The sequence below is a fragment of the Vulpes lagopus genome, chromosome 6 (assembly GCF_018345385.1).
Source record: "Vulpes lagopus strain Blue_001 chromosome 6, ASM1834538v1, whole genome shotgun sequence".
Taxonomy (NCBI): Eukaryota; Metazoa; Chordata; class Mammalia; order Carnivora; family Canidae; genus Vulpes; species Vulpes lagopus.
In genome coordinates, this window is record NC_054829.1 from 38901024 (window position 1) to 38915664 (window position 14641).

General features: G+C 38.9%; 1 protein-coding gene across 2 annotated transcripts in view; it reads right to left on the reverse strand.

Moving 5' to 3' along the window:
• Positions 1-14641, reverse strand: part of DAAM1 (dishevelled associated activator of morphogenesis 1) — a 165280-nt gene that overhangs the window by 36182 nt on the left and 114457 nt on the right. For both annotated transcript variants that reach the window (XM_041759978.1, XM_041759979.1), the window contains exons 5-15: positions 14183-14277; positions 11575-11908; positions 10874-10984; positions 10651-10754; positions 9415-9481; positions 9071-9188; positions 8500-8638; positions 8155-8213; positions 4915-5102; positions 4081-4380; positions 3647-3754 (exon numbers count right to left, since the gene is read on the reverse strand). In XM_041759978.1, coding sequence (XP_041615912.1) covers positions 3647-3754; positions 4081-4380; positions 4915-5102; positions 8155-8213; positions 8500-8638; positions 9071-9188; positions 9415-9481; positions 10651-10754; positions 10874-10984; positions 11575-11908; positions 14183-14277 — 1623 coding nt within the window. The remainder of the gene's footprint in view (positions 1-3646; positions 3755-4080; positions 4381-4914; positions 5103-8154; positions 8214-8499; positions 8639-9070; positions 9189-9414; positions 9482-10650; positions 10755-10873; positions 10985-11574; positions 11909-14182; positions 14278-14641) is intronic.

Genomic DNA, 14641 nt, shown 5'->3' on the forward strand with positions numbered 1-14641 from the left:
AAAAAAAAAAAAAAAAAAATTCCTGAATAGAAATGGCCTTATTCTTAAAACTGTAGTATAGAAAATCCTTACAAAGCCTGACCTTCATAATGAATAAGACCGTAACTCCTAAGAACAAAGTGAAACTGAGAATTTATGCCACTTGGTAACCTGTCTGTGCACCTGTTCAGACACTGAATATATACTAAGCCATATTTCTATTATTGATGAGATACGAATACCACCTCATAGAGCTGGTATGAGGATTAAATTAAAAAATACAAGAGTGCCTTGAGAACTAAATTTTGGGGACACCTGGGTGGCTCAGGGGTTTAGCGCCTGCCTTCAGCCCAGGGCATGATCCTGGAGTCCTGGAATCGAGTCCCATGTCTGGCTCCCTGCATGGAGCCTGCTTCTCCCTCTGCCTGTGTCTTCTCCCTCTGCCTGTGTCTCTGCCTCTCTCTCTCTCTCTTTCTCTGTGTCTCTCAAGAACAAATAAATAAAATCTTAAAAAGAAAAATTTTGGGGATGAGGATTGGGAGTGTATATTTTGCACTCAGCACCAAAAATATAATGGTTACTTAATATTATCATTTTTTAGTCTATATCATGGTTATTTGCAGATTGTCCTCTTTGCTTTTATACTGTAAATTGCATGTAAGCCTGTGTAACAGCTTAATACATTTGCAACCTCTAAAGTATTTCATAATCAAGGTGGACATTATAAATACATTTTGATTTTAATGATGAAATATTTCTCAGATCAACTGGGCATATTTTGTGTATGTGTACATATTTACATAAAATCTCTCCTAAATATCACTAATCAGTGTTCACCCTAAATTTTACTAATCTCATACCTGAGATTTTGCTCAACGTCTGACTCAGTGTAGTGTTCTTGTTACAGGCAGGTAATGGTATTCATGCGTCCTTTTGCCTCTCTGAGAAACTAACTTGTTCAAACAACTGGCTTAAGTTCAGCCAGTTTGACCAGGGTTTTATAACTGGAGGGAAGAAAGAGGAGATAACCATAGGAAAAAAAAAATAGGTTCTCAGTATTCATTTGGGAGTGGAAAAGAGAGCAGTTCAAGTGTGGTGATAATTAGGTAGTGCATTGCCAAGACTGAAATGAAAATGCACGGTCTTAGACGTTGCCATTAGATATGAGACTAGGCAGCATTCAATGACAGGCACCCCATTTTCTCTACTTTGTCCTACATATTCCTACTAGAATTTCTGCATCTTTAGATTTTTTTTGCCTCTCAACATTCAATAAACTCAATAAGATGGCTCATATTACCTTCATTTGGGAAATATATCTATGGTTTAAAAACCTCATCTCAAATTCTTGCACCAAGAGGGGAAACATACTTCAATTAAGCTGAGCCAAGTGTGTTGAAATTCTTTTCCAGGAAGTGCTATTGAAAATGTCACAAATGATTCTACTGACCAGTCTACTTAGCGTTAAGTACAACTGAAACGTTCTGGTCTATCCTGCCTGGAATGACTACTGATTACTTAAACAGTGACTGGTTGCTAGGAGACAATTACCCAATTGCTAGGCTTTCCCTAACTGTCTCCTAGAGCTCTTGAGAACTGTCCACATACTTGTCCCAGAGCATTTTGGCAGCATCCTTCTGCACCTTCTGCTGAAGGCCAGTTAATTATGAGTCTTGTAAACTTGGGTCTTTTAACCACCTGCCTTCATAACAAATGTAGCCTACATGCTCAGACTTGAAAAGCATCATTTGGAATAACTGCTGTTTTCTCTTTCTTCAATATACTTTTCTGAGTTCCCAAACCTTCACCTTAGGTAACCAGAATGGACCAGTATTAGTGACCAAAATCGAAGTGGGAAATCAACTGATGTGTCATGAGGTCAGAAGATTATTTGCATCTACCAGGATATTTGCTAACATATCCTATGACTTCATGTCAAGACCCAGAGAACACCTTCCTGGGTCAGCAGAGAGAGAAGATCCATCGCAGCCAAGCAGGAAGTGTTTGAACCCAGCATCTGCCATATGAGACACCTAAAATATACCCTTTGTTTGTCCTTTGAAAGATAAAGTGTCTTGCTTTCTCCTGGGTGTGTCTTATCCTTTTTTTTCTTTGTTTTCCTTTATTTTGTATGTACAACACTGCTTCATACTTATGAGATGGGGGAGGTTCCAGCTGAGGGTCCCTGTTTTAGTGTCATGCTACCACAGCAGACAACCACCTGCATTCTTGTACTTTACTAACATAGCGTAAAATGCACTGCAGAGAAGCTCTCCCTCACTCAGCGAAAATATTCTGGCTAAAAGACATACACTACCTTTTCTTTTCAATTTTGGATACATCGAAGGCTTTGAAAGAAAAACCCATCAGTTTTTGTTTCTCCCCAGACTCAGCCCATGTTCTCCTTGGTGCTTGCTCATTCAGTTCTAAGACATGATGGGAACCAGACCCAGTCTAAGCAGACTAAGAAGTGCAGCTTGTCTGAGGATGCTCTCTCTGGGCATGAGGATTCAGGCAGGTGTTAAAGACCTCTCAGTGAAGCCCAAGAAAAGCACCTGTGCAGATGCTTGGCATCCACACATTCCTACTAAAATGTGCTGTGTTCTCAGCAGCATCTCTTCAGTCATCCTGAAGGATCTTCTTGCTCACACTCCAGGACATAATGTTGCTCTTTCCCAGGTGTCTGACTGACTGAGATCCTACCTCACCTTTTCTTGTTTTTCTGATATCCTTTGTACCCAGCCACCTTGCTGTGACCCTCTTCTGGTCCACTGTTAGAAGGATCTACTAAGATGGCCTCTTAAAGGAGTAAGAGGTACCACTCAGATGTGACCAGGGCTTACAGCATAATACTCACTACCTGGCCACATCAACATGAGTTGATTGAGCATCACTAGAGCAAGCATTGAGTATCACTAGAATTCTCACTAGTATCACAAACATTTTGTTCATATTTCAGAAGCTTCTCTGGTCCTATGTCTATTAGTTGCATCCCCAACTTACTCAGCCTTCCCAATCCCACTTCTGAGCCTATTGTGTTCATGACATACAGTAAAAACTCCTCTCTAAGGTTCCAGCTAGTTGACAAATTATAGTTATTTACAAATTTCTGTGCTTCTAAAGGTTCCATCTATTTCAAAAAGCAGTCTACTTCTGATAATAACCACTAGATTTATATAATATATATACAAGTACATATATGTGACATATATACATATACATACATATATATATGTGTGTGTGTGCGCGCGCGCACGCGTGTGTGTATAGACAATCTAAAATGGCTTGAGAAACAAACCCTATGAGGAAACAACAGAAGTTAAGTGCCTCTCCAACTAATATTTTCTTCTGGTGACCCCTCTGGACTAAGCATAAGTGATAATAATATACAGAACTCCTTTCACTAATGGCAACAAGGTCTCAAACACACATCAGGGTATGTGGCTTAATACGTTCACACACATAACTGATGGGCATCTAGACACATATGTAAACACACACACAACACGCTGTTTTGCAGGAATATACCAGGGTAGACACAGATAGCCTAGAACTAAGATGCCGATCACATCATGGTGTGGCAGATGGCCCAGGGACTGTGCACAGGACATGATTTTTTTAATTTTTTTTTTTTTTTTTTAGCATCCTGGAGAGTACATATGGTTACCTGCTGTCTTTGGTAGGCAGAGAAAGTTCTTTCCAGGTCTTCAAGATCTAGAATTTTGAAGACCTTTGAATCATCAATTTCGGTCCATACTGTTCCTTCCAGTTTATTCTGCAAATATCAAGTTAATAAGTGCTAGAGTTTATAGTTATACATAAAAAGAACAGACGTGGTTATTTTTTTCAGAAGTGCTGCTCTCCCCAATTTTTTTTTTTTTCTCCCCAATTTTTCATTCTACCAGATGCTCAAAGTGGGCTGGCTTCAAACAACATGTCATTTATTTCAGCTTTGTCAAGTAAATATCTGAGCTAGTGAGAACCCGAGTCCATACTAGAAAATGAAATCACTTAACAGCCAGGGCTGTTTCCCTTTTCAGTGACAACATAGTGAGCTGCTAATGCTATCCATTAGAGGGAAAATTAGAACAAATGGCTTACCTCAGGCAGCTTGGACCAGTTGAAGGATTTCAGGGCATTTGTGGGCTGAGGAATGTTTTTCTTCTTGAGTGCCAGACCCAGTGGAGCACCAGGAGGTGGCATGATCCCCCCTAAAGGAGGAGGCCCCGGGGGAGGAGGAGGGCCACCTGGAGGAAGGGGAGGGGGCGGAGGAGGAAGCATTCCACCTGGCAGGGGTGGAGGTGGTGGGGGCGGAAGGAGGGACCCTGGTACAGAGGAAGGAAAGGGCCCCCCTGGGGCTCCAGGTGAGGGTCCACCTGGGACAGAAGCACAGACAGCTCTCTGAAAAGGTAAAAATAGGACAAGAGAAGGTCAGTGGAAGAAGTAAATTCACTGGATGATTCTGAGAGTCTGCAACTCTGCCTAAAATGTATGCTGCAGAGAAATCGACATTTCTGAGAAGATGGGTATAAAGGGGCAGTAAATCAATGGACTTTAGGGCCTTCATGAACTACTGAGTCAGTCCTTTGTATTTGGAAGCTCAGTGCTTGTTTGTAAAGCATTTATTCACATATCTCTTACTTCTTGTAACATCGTGGTTTGGTTTTCACAAGATCAGTTTTCATTTCAAGAAATCAATGTAATTCCCTTTGCTCCGATTAGAGGATCTGTACTAAAAATGCACACTCCCACATCGCCTCTGTTGCCTAATGTACATGACAGCAAAGGGAGCGAGTCTTATAACCACTGTGATAAATCACAAAGACTTATATCCCCAGGCAGAAGCTGTCTGCCTAAGGTGAGGGGCTCTAGGGTAAGTGAGGCCTCAGCAGCTGCCCAGAAATAGAAGACCCAGCCCGTGGCCCCGGCCCTCACCCTGCTGAGCTCGTGGAGCTGTGCTGTGAGATCCGCCACCTGCTGCTTGACTTGCTTATGCTCACTGGTCTCCTTTTCAAGTTTCTCTTTCATTTTATTTAAGGTCTGCATCATCTCTTCCTTCTCTTGGGTCTTGGCATCACATTCACGCTCTTTCTTTTCCAATTTCTGTTGTAACTCATTGTGCTCTACACAAGAAAACAATGGGACATGAAAATAGGGGACTCTTCAAAGCTGAAGTGCTTTCTCTAAACAGAAAATTGGCTGAGGATGATTGTGAGGCTCTTTATTAGGTAAATATTATTTCTCTGTTCCATCAAAGGGAAAGACTTGTGGGCTCAGGGGTGTTTGTGCTCGGAGGGGTCCTTAGATGAACAGCATTATTAGCTACATTTTGTAAAATACCGAAAAAGAGACCCTCAAGTCATAGTTCCAAAGATGCACACAGTGTGAGCACCTATTTGTGGAAGAAAATGGTGCCTATTTGGTACTTAGCTCAGGATCCTGTCATAAAAAGGCCCCTTTAACCACTCTAGGGAAAACAAATATTAAAAGGGCCTCTTTTCACAAATTAGAAATGAGAACTAGAGAGGCCATTGTTTATTAGCTAGGTTTCTGGCTCGTGTCCAAGGAGCACAGGACTGAAAGGGAGGATCTTGCTCTGTGAGGAAATGCTGATGCCAGATCGCGTCTGTCCCAACATGGAGTCCTTTCTCCCATTCTACTCTCAGAAGGCTACTTGGGACTTGAACTATCTCATGCTTCTGGCAAATAACTCTTAAAACTTGTGAAAGCAAATGTTATCATCTCAGCATTAAAAACCTTAAGGGCAGAGCATAAGAATCACTATAATCTGGGGAGAAAATATTAGCTCTCAGCTGTAATTTTACTGACTTCCCAATCCTGCTCTAATGGAACAAGGCATCCAATTTAGCCTAATGCTTATTTACACTGCCAATATGCCTACTGACTCCAGCCCTCACAGGAGTGAGAGAGGCTTTGGGAAAGAGGACTAATGAATTTTAGGCTGCAGATTTTTATTTCAAATACTTGGCCCCAATTCCTACTCTTTTTATATAGTAAACCCACTAGAGATATAATCCACTGGGGCAGAGCTACACAGAATTATTAGTCTCTATTTCTGAATCTGATAACACATTTAGATTCTTGTTTTCTCCGTCTTTTACTTTCTCTCTTCTGAGTCCCCCCAAATCAGCTTACAGAAAAAAGTTCAAGCCATTAAAAGCCTTGAAGTTAAGATAACCATCAATACACTTCTGCTTTGCAAATGTGTCCCCAACTTCTTCAGAGATTTGTCTATAAAGTACCTTACTGCACCCCATTTTCCTTCTTTTATCTCCACTTCACTTCTCTTCCACAATTGTTAAGACTTGCCTCTTATGGTCATGAAGCTTTGACAAATCCAGCTGTGCCTCAGAACCACCTGAGAGATTTTAATATCTTGGGAGTCTGTTCTATGGGGGATGCAGGGGGCGGGGGGATGGGTTGGAGAACAGGGCTTAGGAATTTGTTTTCAGATGCTCCTTAGAAAATTCTGATGTAATACCAGGTCTGGGAAGCTGCTGTCAAAGGATTCTCTCCACAAAGGACATCCATTTATTTCTACCTTTCAGGGTCCAAAGAACTTCCTATCTCCTCATAGCCTTCACCCTCTAGTTCATCAACATGTGCCCTCTATAATAATACAGCCTTGCTACTTGAAGCTTTCAGAAAAGAATTTTTTTATAGATAATTAATTAATTATCTATAATACCCCCTCCTTTATACTCCCCCTGTGACCTCACTTTAAACAATCCTGTTTGGCCCTACTGACCTTGGCTATTGTCTCTTGTACCACCTCAGCCACCCGAATCCTACCATAGTCCCTATCATTTACTAGGCAACTGGTATGTGACAGGCACTGTGTTAGAGTCTTTATATTTGTTCTGTCATTTAATCTTTGCAATAACCTTGTGAGTTAGACGTGATCTTCATCTTAGGAGAAGAGTGGAGAAGAGAATGTGACTGCCTACGCATACACAAAGAGCCCAGCATAGTACCTAATGCATACAGGTATTTGACAAGCATCCACTGAACAAATGACTGAAGGACTCTGAAGCTTCTGTCCTGTGTACTCTACTCCACTTGCACATGTTAATCCTCATGCTCTAGACTATACTCCTTAAGTATCACCTGATCATTTTCTCTTTGTTATCATCTCTTCACCCCAAACTTTATAGTACTTCTCTTCTTTCTATAGCAGCTTCTGGAATCTATTAATAAAAATGTATGTGGCAACCTTACCAATGTGAGAACAATCTGAATTCACGTGAGGGACTTGTAAGTATACTTCATGTTTGGCAGTTTCCACTATCAGTGGCCTGGCTTTTCTGCTCAATGGAAAAGGACAAATACGACAAGGGAAAAGGAAATGCTCTGGCATCTCTTGGACCCTCTTTTCAACAAACTGACTATCGGGGTGAGTGCTATTGTGTTTCACTGGCTGTGGCTAAATAACTTGGACAAGGAAAAGGAAGTCAGTTAACCAGCAGAGAGAAAGAGCAGAGGCCAGGAATAGGACTGTTTTCACAAAAGGACCAACTTTAAGTTACTGTTATTTTGAAGGAAACATATCCACTCTCTGAGAGGCTGGCACAGTAATGGGCACAAATGACCCTCCTGTCATCTGATGCTGAGTCTTAATACCAAAGACATGTTTAAATACTCACCAAGAGCTGGTGTATGAATGCATCTATCTACAACAGTGAGTGATTTTCTAGATGATTTTTCTTTTTATAAGTGGTGCCAAATTAAGGTCACGTGGAGCATGGGGCTGCTGAATCAACTGGCCTGAGTTTTTCTTTTAAAATTCTGGTCATTCATGATGTTCTTTATTACATATCTTAAAACCTAGTGTGATTTAAAGAGCAGTTATGGGGTAGCGGGGAGGGCTGGAAGGAGTGGCAGTTAAGAAAATTTGAATTTATGAATACCAAAAAGCAAATGCTATAAGGTCTTCCAAAAAATTTACATAATTATAATAAAAGGATAAAATATTTGGCAGTCAGTATGACAACTAAAATAGCTTCATTTAAGAGAAAAGAGGGCAAAAATGCCTTTATGACATAGAAAAAACTAATGCACTAAAGTAAGAAGTATCAGCACAAATTTCTAAAATATGCAGAGCAGAGTTGCCCAATAACCAGTAACATGCCCCCTTGTCAGGGCCTCATTATTTACCTTTTCTCATCTTTTCTGCTTGTTCTTTCCACTGCTTAACTTCATTTTCATTAACCAACCTGTATAACAGTTAAAGGAGTATTCATTATAAAAAACATAAAAGGCCCATTGCCAAAATACACGCTCTCTAGGTACAAAAAATAGTCCAATGCGAAGAAAATCCTCAGCATGCTTGAAAACCATTTAAACTCAGAGGTCACTGAGATATATTACATATGTATATGGAGGAACTCATATTTGGCCTCTAGAACATTTCAGTTCTCTCAGGTGCTACTTTAAAGTAGGATACAATAAATGTCTTACATGGTGACTATTACCTCACAGACAGCGAAATAAGAAACTTACATCCGTACAACATTCTTTATGTTAAAGTTTTCCAAAGGTGTGGTGTCGGGGTCCTGTCCTTTGTCATTCTGAATAACTATTTGCTGTACGATTCTATCTAGTAGTAGCCAATACTGAACGGTGTTGCCACTTCTCTTGTCTAAAAAAGAAAAGAATTATAGAAAAACACTTCAAGTTGTTTCTAAACTAGGTTGAGTATTTTTCAATAGCAGTCATCCACCAGAGCCACAGACCCAGAGATGTTTACAACATTTGCACTAGCACTTCTCATAGCCTCTGGAATTCTGACATGCAATGATCATTTATGTGACTGAGAGGCACTTTCTACCCCTTTCGAAATGTGTTGCAAGGCATATATTTATTTTTAAAATCAAAGTAGGTGATAATTCATTTCTTTTTTGGAATGTCACAATACCCCCTGAGCTGTGTGGAAACACTTTGGACTGTCATAAAACCAAGGTCTGGAATCCCTGGTGTGCACCCAACCTAATCAGCACTATTCAGAAGACACAGCCCTTTGGATGATGTCCAAACATTCAAAAGCACACATGTAAGTCACAAACACACTCACAAGGCATTTGGAGGCAGTGGTGCAGGATGGACATGAAGTGAGGGTAAGCTTCACTATGGGTCAGCCTCTTCCTGGTCAGCTCAAACATCTGAGTCGCACTTTTTGTGTCTATGTGAACCTATTCCATATGAAAAAGAAATCTAAGTCAAACACCCAATATCCTCAATACCTGCAATGCAAGCAAATCCAAGGCAAATAGAGCTAATCCTGCCACTTAGGTAGCAAAACAGAACTTTGATTTTGCTCTTTGGTTATACCCAGTCCATGTCAACTTAACATATGTTACACCAGGGAAATTCCATGAGTTGATGAGTTAAATCACAGTTAATTGTGAGCATACATACCAGTTCAAATCTTTTGGCAAATTCTAGCTCATCTTCATTTCGGAGCATTTCAAAAAAATCTAAATGCCTGAAATCCAATAAAAGAGAAGCTATTAAAAAAGTAGGACATACTCTAAACACAAGCACTTAGGAATCAGGACGTTAATACTAAGGCTTTTCCTAAATATTCAGAGATTTCTCTAAAAGAAATAAGACAAAATTTGAATGCCTTTGCTTAACTATGTTCTAAGGAAAAAGACATACTCTGACTGAAATAACAATAAGAGACAAACTTAAAAGCCTAGGATTCCTAGTACATAGTAGACAATTAATAAAGGTCTATCAAACTCAAAACCATCAAGTCCAGATTCTGCTCACAGACTCCATTTATGGAAAAACCTACCCAAATATCTACACTTGCCTGACTGATGAATTAAGACCACAAACCTATTAACCTATTCATTTAAATATTTATTGAGCCTCTTCTATGTATTTTAGACACTAGGGATGATAAGTTCTATGAAGACAAATACATCAGGGTAAAGGCAAAAGAGAATGAGGGGAGGTGAGGTGAGTTGTGTATACACACTGGCTGGAAAAGGTCTGACAGGTATAAGGGAATAAGAAATTTGGACATCTGTAGGAAGATCTTTGAGTGCTGAGAAAAACGGCAAATGCAAAGGCCCTGGGGCAAGAGTATTTTAACATGTTCATACAATACTAAGGAGAAGAGCATGAACGAGGGAGAAGAATGGTAGAAGGAAAGATCTGAGAGCTAGTGAGATATCTTAGAAGTAGTAAAATGATTGCAAACAAGTGCAAATGAATAAGAGAGTGAAAATTCACATTCATAGAATGCCTATCAAAGGTGCCAAGTGATTCTGTGTTTTATAGTCAATCTTTCTAACCACTCATAAAAGATAGTTGTCATCATTATTATTATCACTACATCACTATTTCTCAAAACAAAACAAAACAAAACAAAACAAAACAGTTAAGATTCAGAAAAATTGAGTAACTCGACCAGAATTCATACCAGGTTAAGATGCAGGACAAGGATGTGGATTCAGTATGATGCCAGAACCCACATTAAGTGCTCTGTACAATATGCTGCTTCTTTCACTGAGAAAGTCTTACATAAAAGCACCATTAGTTGAACTAGTATTCAGGGGCCAGTACCTTATGTTACAGAAAGTTCACAGGCACACACACATGGAAAAAGCATGAACTACCTCAGATGATAACAGTTGGACTTACCTATCTAATGTTGAATTTTCATGTTCCCTTAGTTTATCTATTACAGGTTGAATTCCTAACATCAGAAATTCATAGCGAAGATGAAGTCTAAAGTCCAAACTTTCCTGAAAGTGAGAGGGTAATAAAATACATATTTGTGCTTTTTGGACTACACCGAAATCTTTTTAAAAAAGATTATTCTTTAATACTACATGTTTTCAACAGCAGTACAGAAGGTCCTTACCACTCCCGCGCCTTGGCTTAGCACTGCATTGATGAAGGACATGATGGCAGTCTTGAGACTCACTTCATCTCGATACCGCCCTGTGCTTTTATCCAAGTCATTAATTAATGTCTACCAAGGATACAAATATAAAAACAAAGGATTGAATCATTAGCAATCTTAAAGTCATTTTATTAATTTTTATAACTCAGAAGTAAATTTTAAAAATTTTGTGTTTAGTCAGGATTACATGGATCCAAAGAAAGCCATCTTTTATTTTTCTTAAAATTAGTTCAAAAAACTCTACTTTCAAAATTCCTACCATTACATATGTTCATTTATACATGTATACAAATAACAAAAGACTGTGCTTTGTTGACTTGGCTTACTTTTTATATCTGAGTATAAATATGGTGACATAATCTCACTGTTTATATTGATAGTAAATTAAGAATGGTAACCTGTAAAATTTTCAGGGAATGCTACATTTAGTGGATTTGAAAGATATGTGCTATGTAATGTTTAGGAAGCAGAACCACATTTTCAAAATTCAGTAAATCTAAAATCCCAGATTGATAAACTATTGAAAACATATTCTAAAACCCAAGAGGAAGAAACTTGAAAAGTAATCACCACAGAGAGAAATCTTAAGTTATGTTCCCCCTTCAGGAAAACACCTGTTGGAAGGGGTGAATGACAAAGTGGCAAGGGAGCATGCCCACCTGAAAGCGGGTTCTTTCGCTGGCATACTTCTGGTAGTGCAGCATGGCCTGCAGAACCTTCTTGTGGCCCCCGGGAACCAGGCACACGGCGCCCAAGATTTCCAGCACGGCCACCTTTGTTTTAATGTTCTCTGTGCTCAGACTCTGAGCAATCACATTAATACTCTCAGAGTGAGCCAGGACATGAGCCCGACCTTGAGAGTTGTTCATTAGTGCCTTTATACATCCAATGAGAGAGGTATGTATTCGAGACTCTGAGGTCTCGTAGTCCATGGTCTTTAGAAAGTTGAGAATACATGACAGGCCATCCAAGTCTATGAATCTGGTTACAAACCTGGCAGGAGAAGAACATTAAAATGTATCAGACTTAGGTACCTTTGGAATTTTCTAATAGCCCTTGGAAAAGTTTTGCAATGGCAGGAGAAAGGAAGAGGTATGTAGTTCTTGTAGTACCAAAGAGCTACATTGATGAAGTCTTCTTAATTCCTGACCTCTTCCTCAGCACAAACCCAATGGTTAGGTCTACCAGAAATGTGAAATAATCTCTATTTGAAATAAACAGATCTCAACTGATACAAAGAACCAATGAATGATTATACAGCCACAGTAAATCAGGAACCAGAACACACTCAGAATATGTGTCTTAAATTAAAGTCATCTGCTGATCCAGGGGCACCTGGGTGGCTCAGTCAGTTAAGCATCTGCCTTCAGTTCAGGTCATCATCTCTGGGTCCTGGTATCCAACTCTATGTCAGGCTCTCTGCTCAGTGGGGAGTCTGCTTCTCCTTCTCCCTCTGCCTCTCCCAACGACTTCCCTCCTGCTCATGCTCTCTCTCAAAAAATAAATAAAATCTTTAAATTAAAAAAAAAAAAAAGGTTATCTGCTGATCCTGTGTCATTTTAACACCAGCCTCTAATCTCCTTTACGTTAACTGTTGACCCATATCAATGCAAGTCAAAGAGCATCCTAAAGCTCCAGGATATTTGTCTGTCAAACAAATGATAATCTATATTGCTAACATTTTGTAGCAAAACTCTTCTTTTGTATGATATGCTACTGGAATCCCTATATATAAAACAAATAAAGGGTACTGGCTGGATTAGTCCATAGAGAACATGACTCTTGATTTTAAGCCTCATGATGAGCCTGAAGCGTACTTAAAAAACTAAATAATAAACTGCTAAAACAAAACAAAAGCAAGCCTTTGTTACTGCACGTTAATTGATATCTAGGACACTTTATTTACTGTGAAGCTGACCAATGAGAATAATTCACAATGCACATATATACGTGAAGCTCTGAAAATTTCAGAAGTAACAGAACTTGTTTATATGACTATTCCAGAAATTTCCAAACCTACTTAGTCTTAGATACCTATCAACATCTGAGAATGCAAAACAACACAAATAGGGAAATACTGATGTAGTTAGGATTGGCTACAAAACCTGTCATACAACTGCATAGAAATTTTGATAAATCAATAGATTTTTCTTAGTTAGCATCTTATAGTCAAACAAAGAAAAGGACATCTTTATTTTCCAGCCATTTCATGTAGTCACAGGACCCAGATATAGCCCCACTGGTGAAAACAGTTGGCTTCATTCATAGCTCCTATGTTAATGAAATATACCTATAAGCACCCCAACATCCCACCAAACCTTAAAGACTAATCAATGGGAAATGAAGGTGTAGGAGACACATGGTGGAGGCTGACTGCCCCCCCCCTTTTAAGTAACAGTTTTATTGAGATATAATTCACGTGCCATGAAACTCATACTTTGAAATGTACATTTCAGTGATATCCACAGAGCTGGGCAACCACGGACAGCATCTGATTTCAGAACACTCTAAAACATCCCAAAAGACTATTTCCCTCCTCTCCCCAACCATAAGCAACCACTAATCTTTCTGTCTGTACAGAGTGGCCTTCTCTGGATATTTCATATAAATGGAATCATGCCATATGTTGTCTTTCTTTAAACATTAAAATCTGGCTTCTTTCACTTTGCGTAAGTATTTTTCAGGCTCTTCCATGTTGCAGCATTTATCAACAGTCTATTCCTTTTTAGGGCTGAATAATAATTCATTGTATGGATATATCACATTCTGTTGATCCCTTCATCAGCTGACAGAATTTGGGTTGTTTCTACTTTTCAGCCATTATGGACACTGTTAACATGAACATTCCTGTTACCTTGGCTATATAGCAATGAGTAGAATTGTCAGGTGATATGCCAACACTATGTTCAACATTCTAAGGAACTGTCCAACTGTTTCCTGAAGTGGCTGCACCACTTTACATTATTTCCAGCAATGTATGAGGGTTGCAATTTCTCTACATCAGCACCAAAACTTTCTAGTCTGTTTTTTTTTTTTAATTTTTGCTATCTTAACAGCTGTGTGCATATCTTTTAATTGAAGAAAATCAATTTATTGAATGTTCAATGATTAAAGTATTCCATCCATGGTTCAATTGAATGCTTTTAATCTAAGACTTCCTATTGCAGAAAAAAAGAAGAAAGTAGGGTAAGAGAGAAGGGAGAAAGAAAGGACAGAAGAAGAAGAAGAAAAAAAAGACAAGTAGTATGTTACCCAAGAAAGAATTACCTCATTGGTTTTGTCCTTAGTGCTGTCTTCAAACTCTCTATAGTTTTACTTCTCTCTTCTTCCTCTTCCTTCTCTAAAGCCAGGAGAGATTTTCTCTATGCAAAGAAAACTGAAGTTACCTCTTCAAATTCTATGATTCAATTAGGGTATAAGCAAGACAAGTCCACAGATTACATGCTATTATTACTTTTAATATATAAAAAAAAACAATAAATCTATGACAAGGATTACTATAAAACCAAAATACAGAGCAAAAGTACTAAGAATTCCAGATTTGTAATCTCTACTAAAAGTTCTTTCAAATTTTAGATAAAGTTTTAAGAAATGTTTAGAAATCTTCAGTAGAGATTAACTTGTCCAACTATAGTTCTGGTGAAAATATTACTATCTATATTTGATAGAAAGAGGATTGGCTCTGCAGTTAAATACAGTATTCTGGCAACTAAAGCTAATAACATT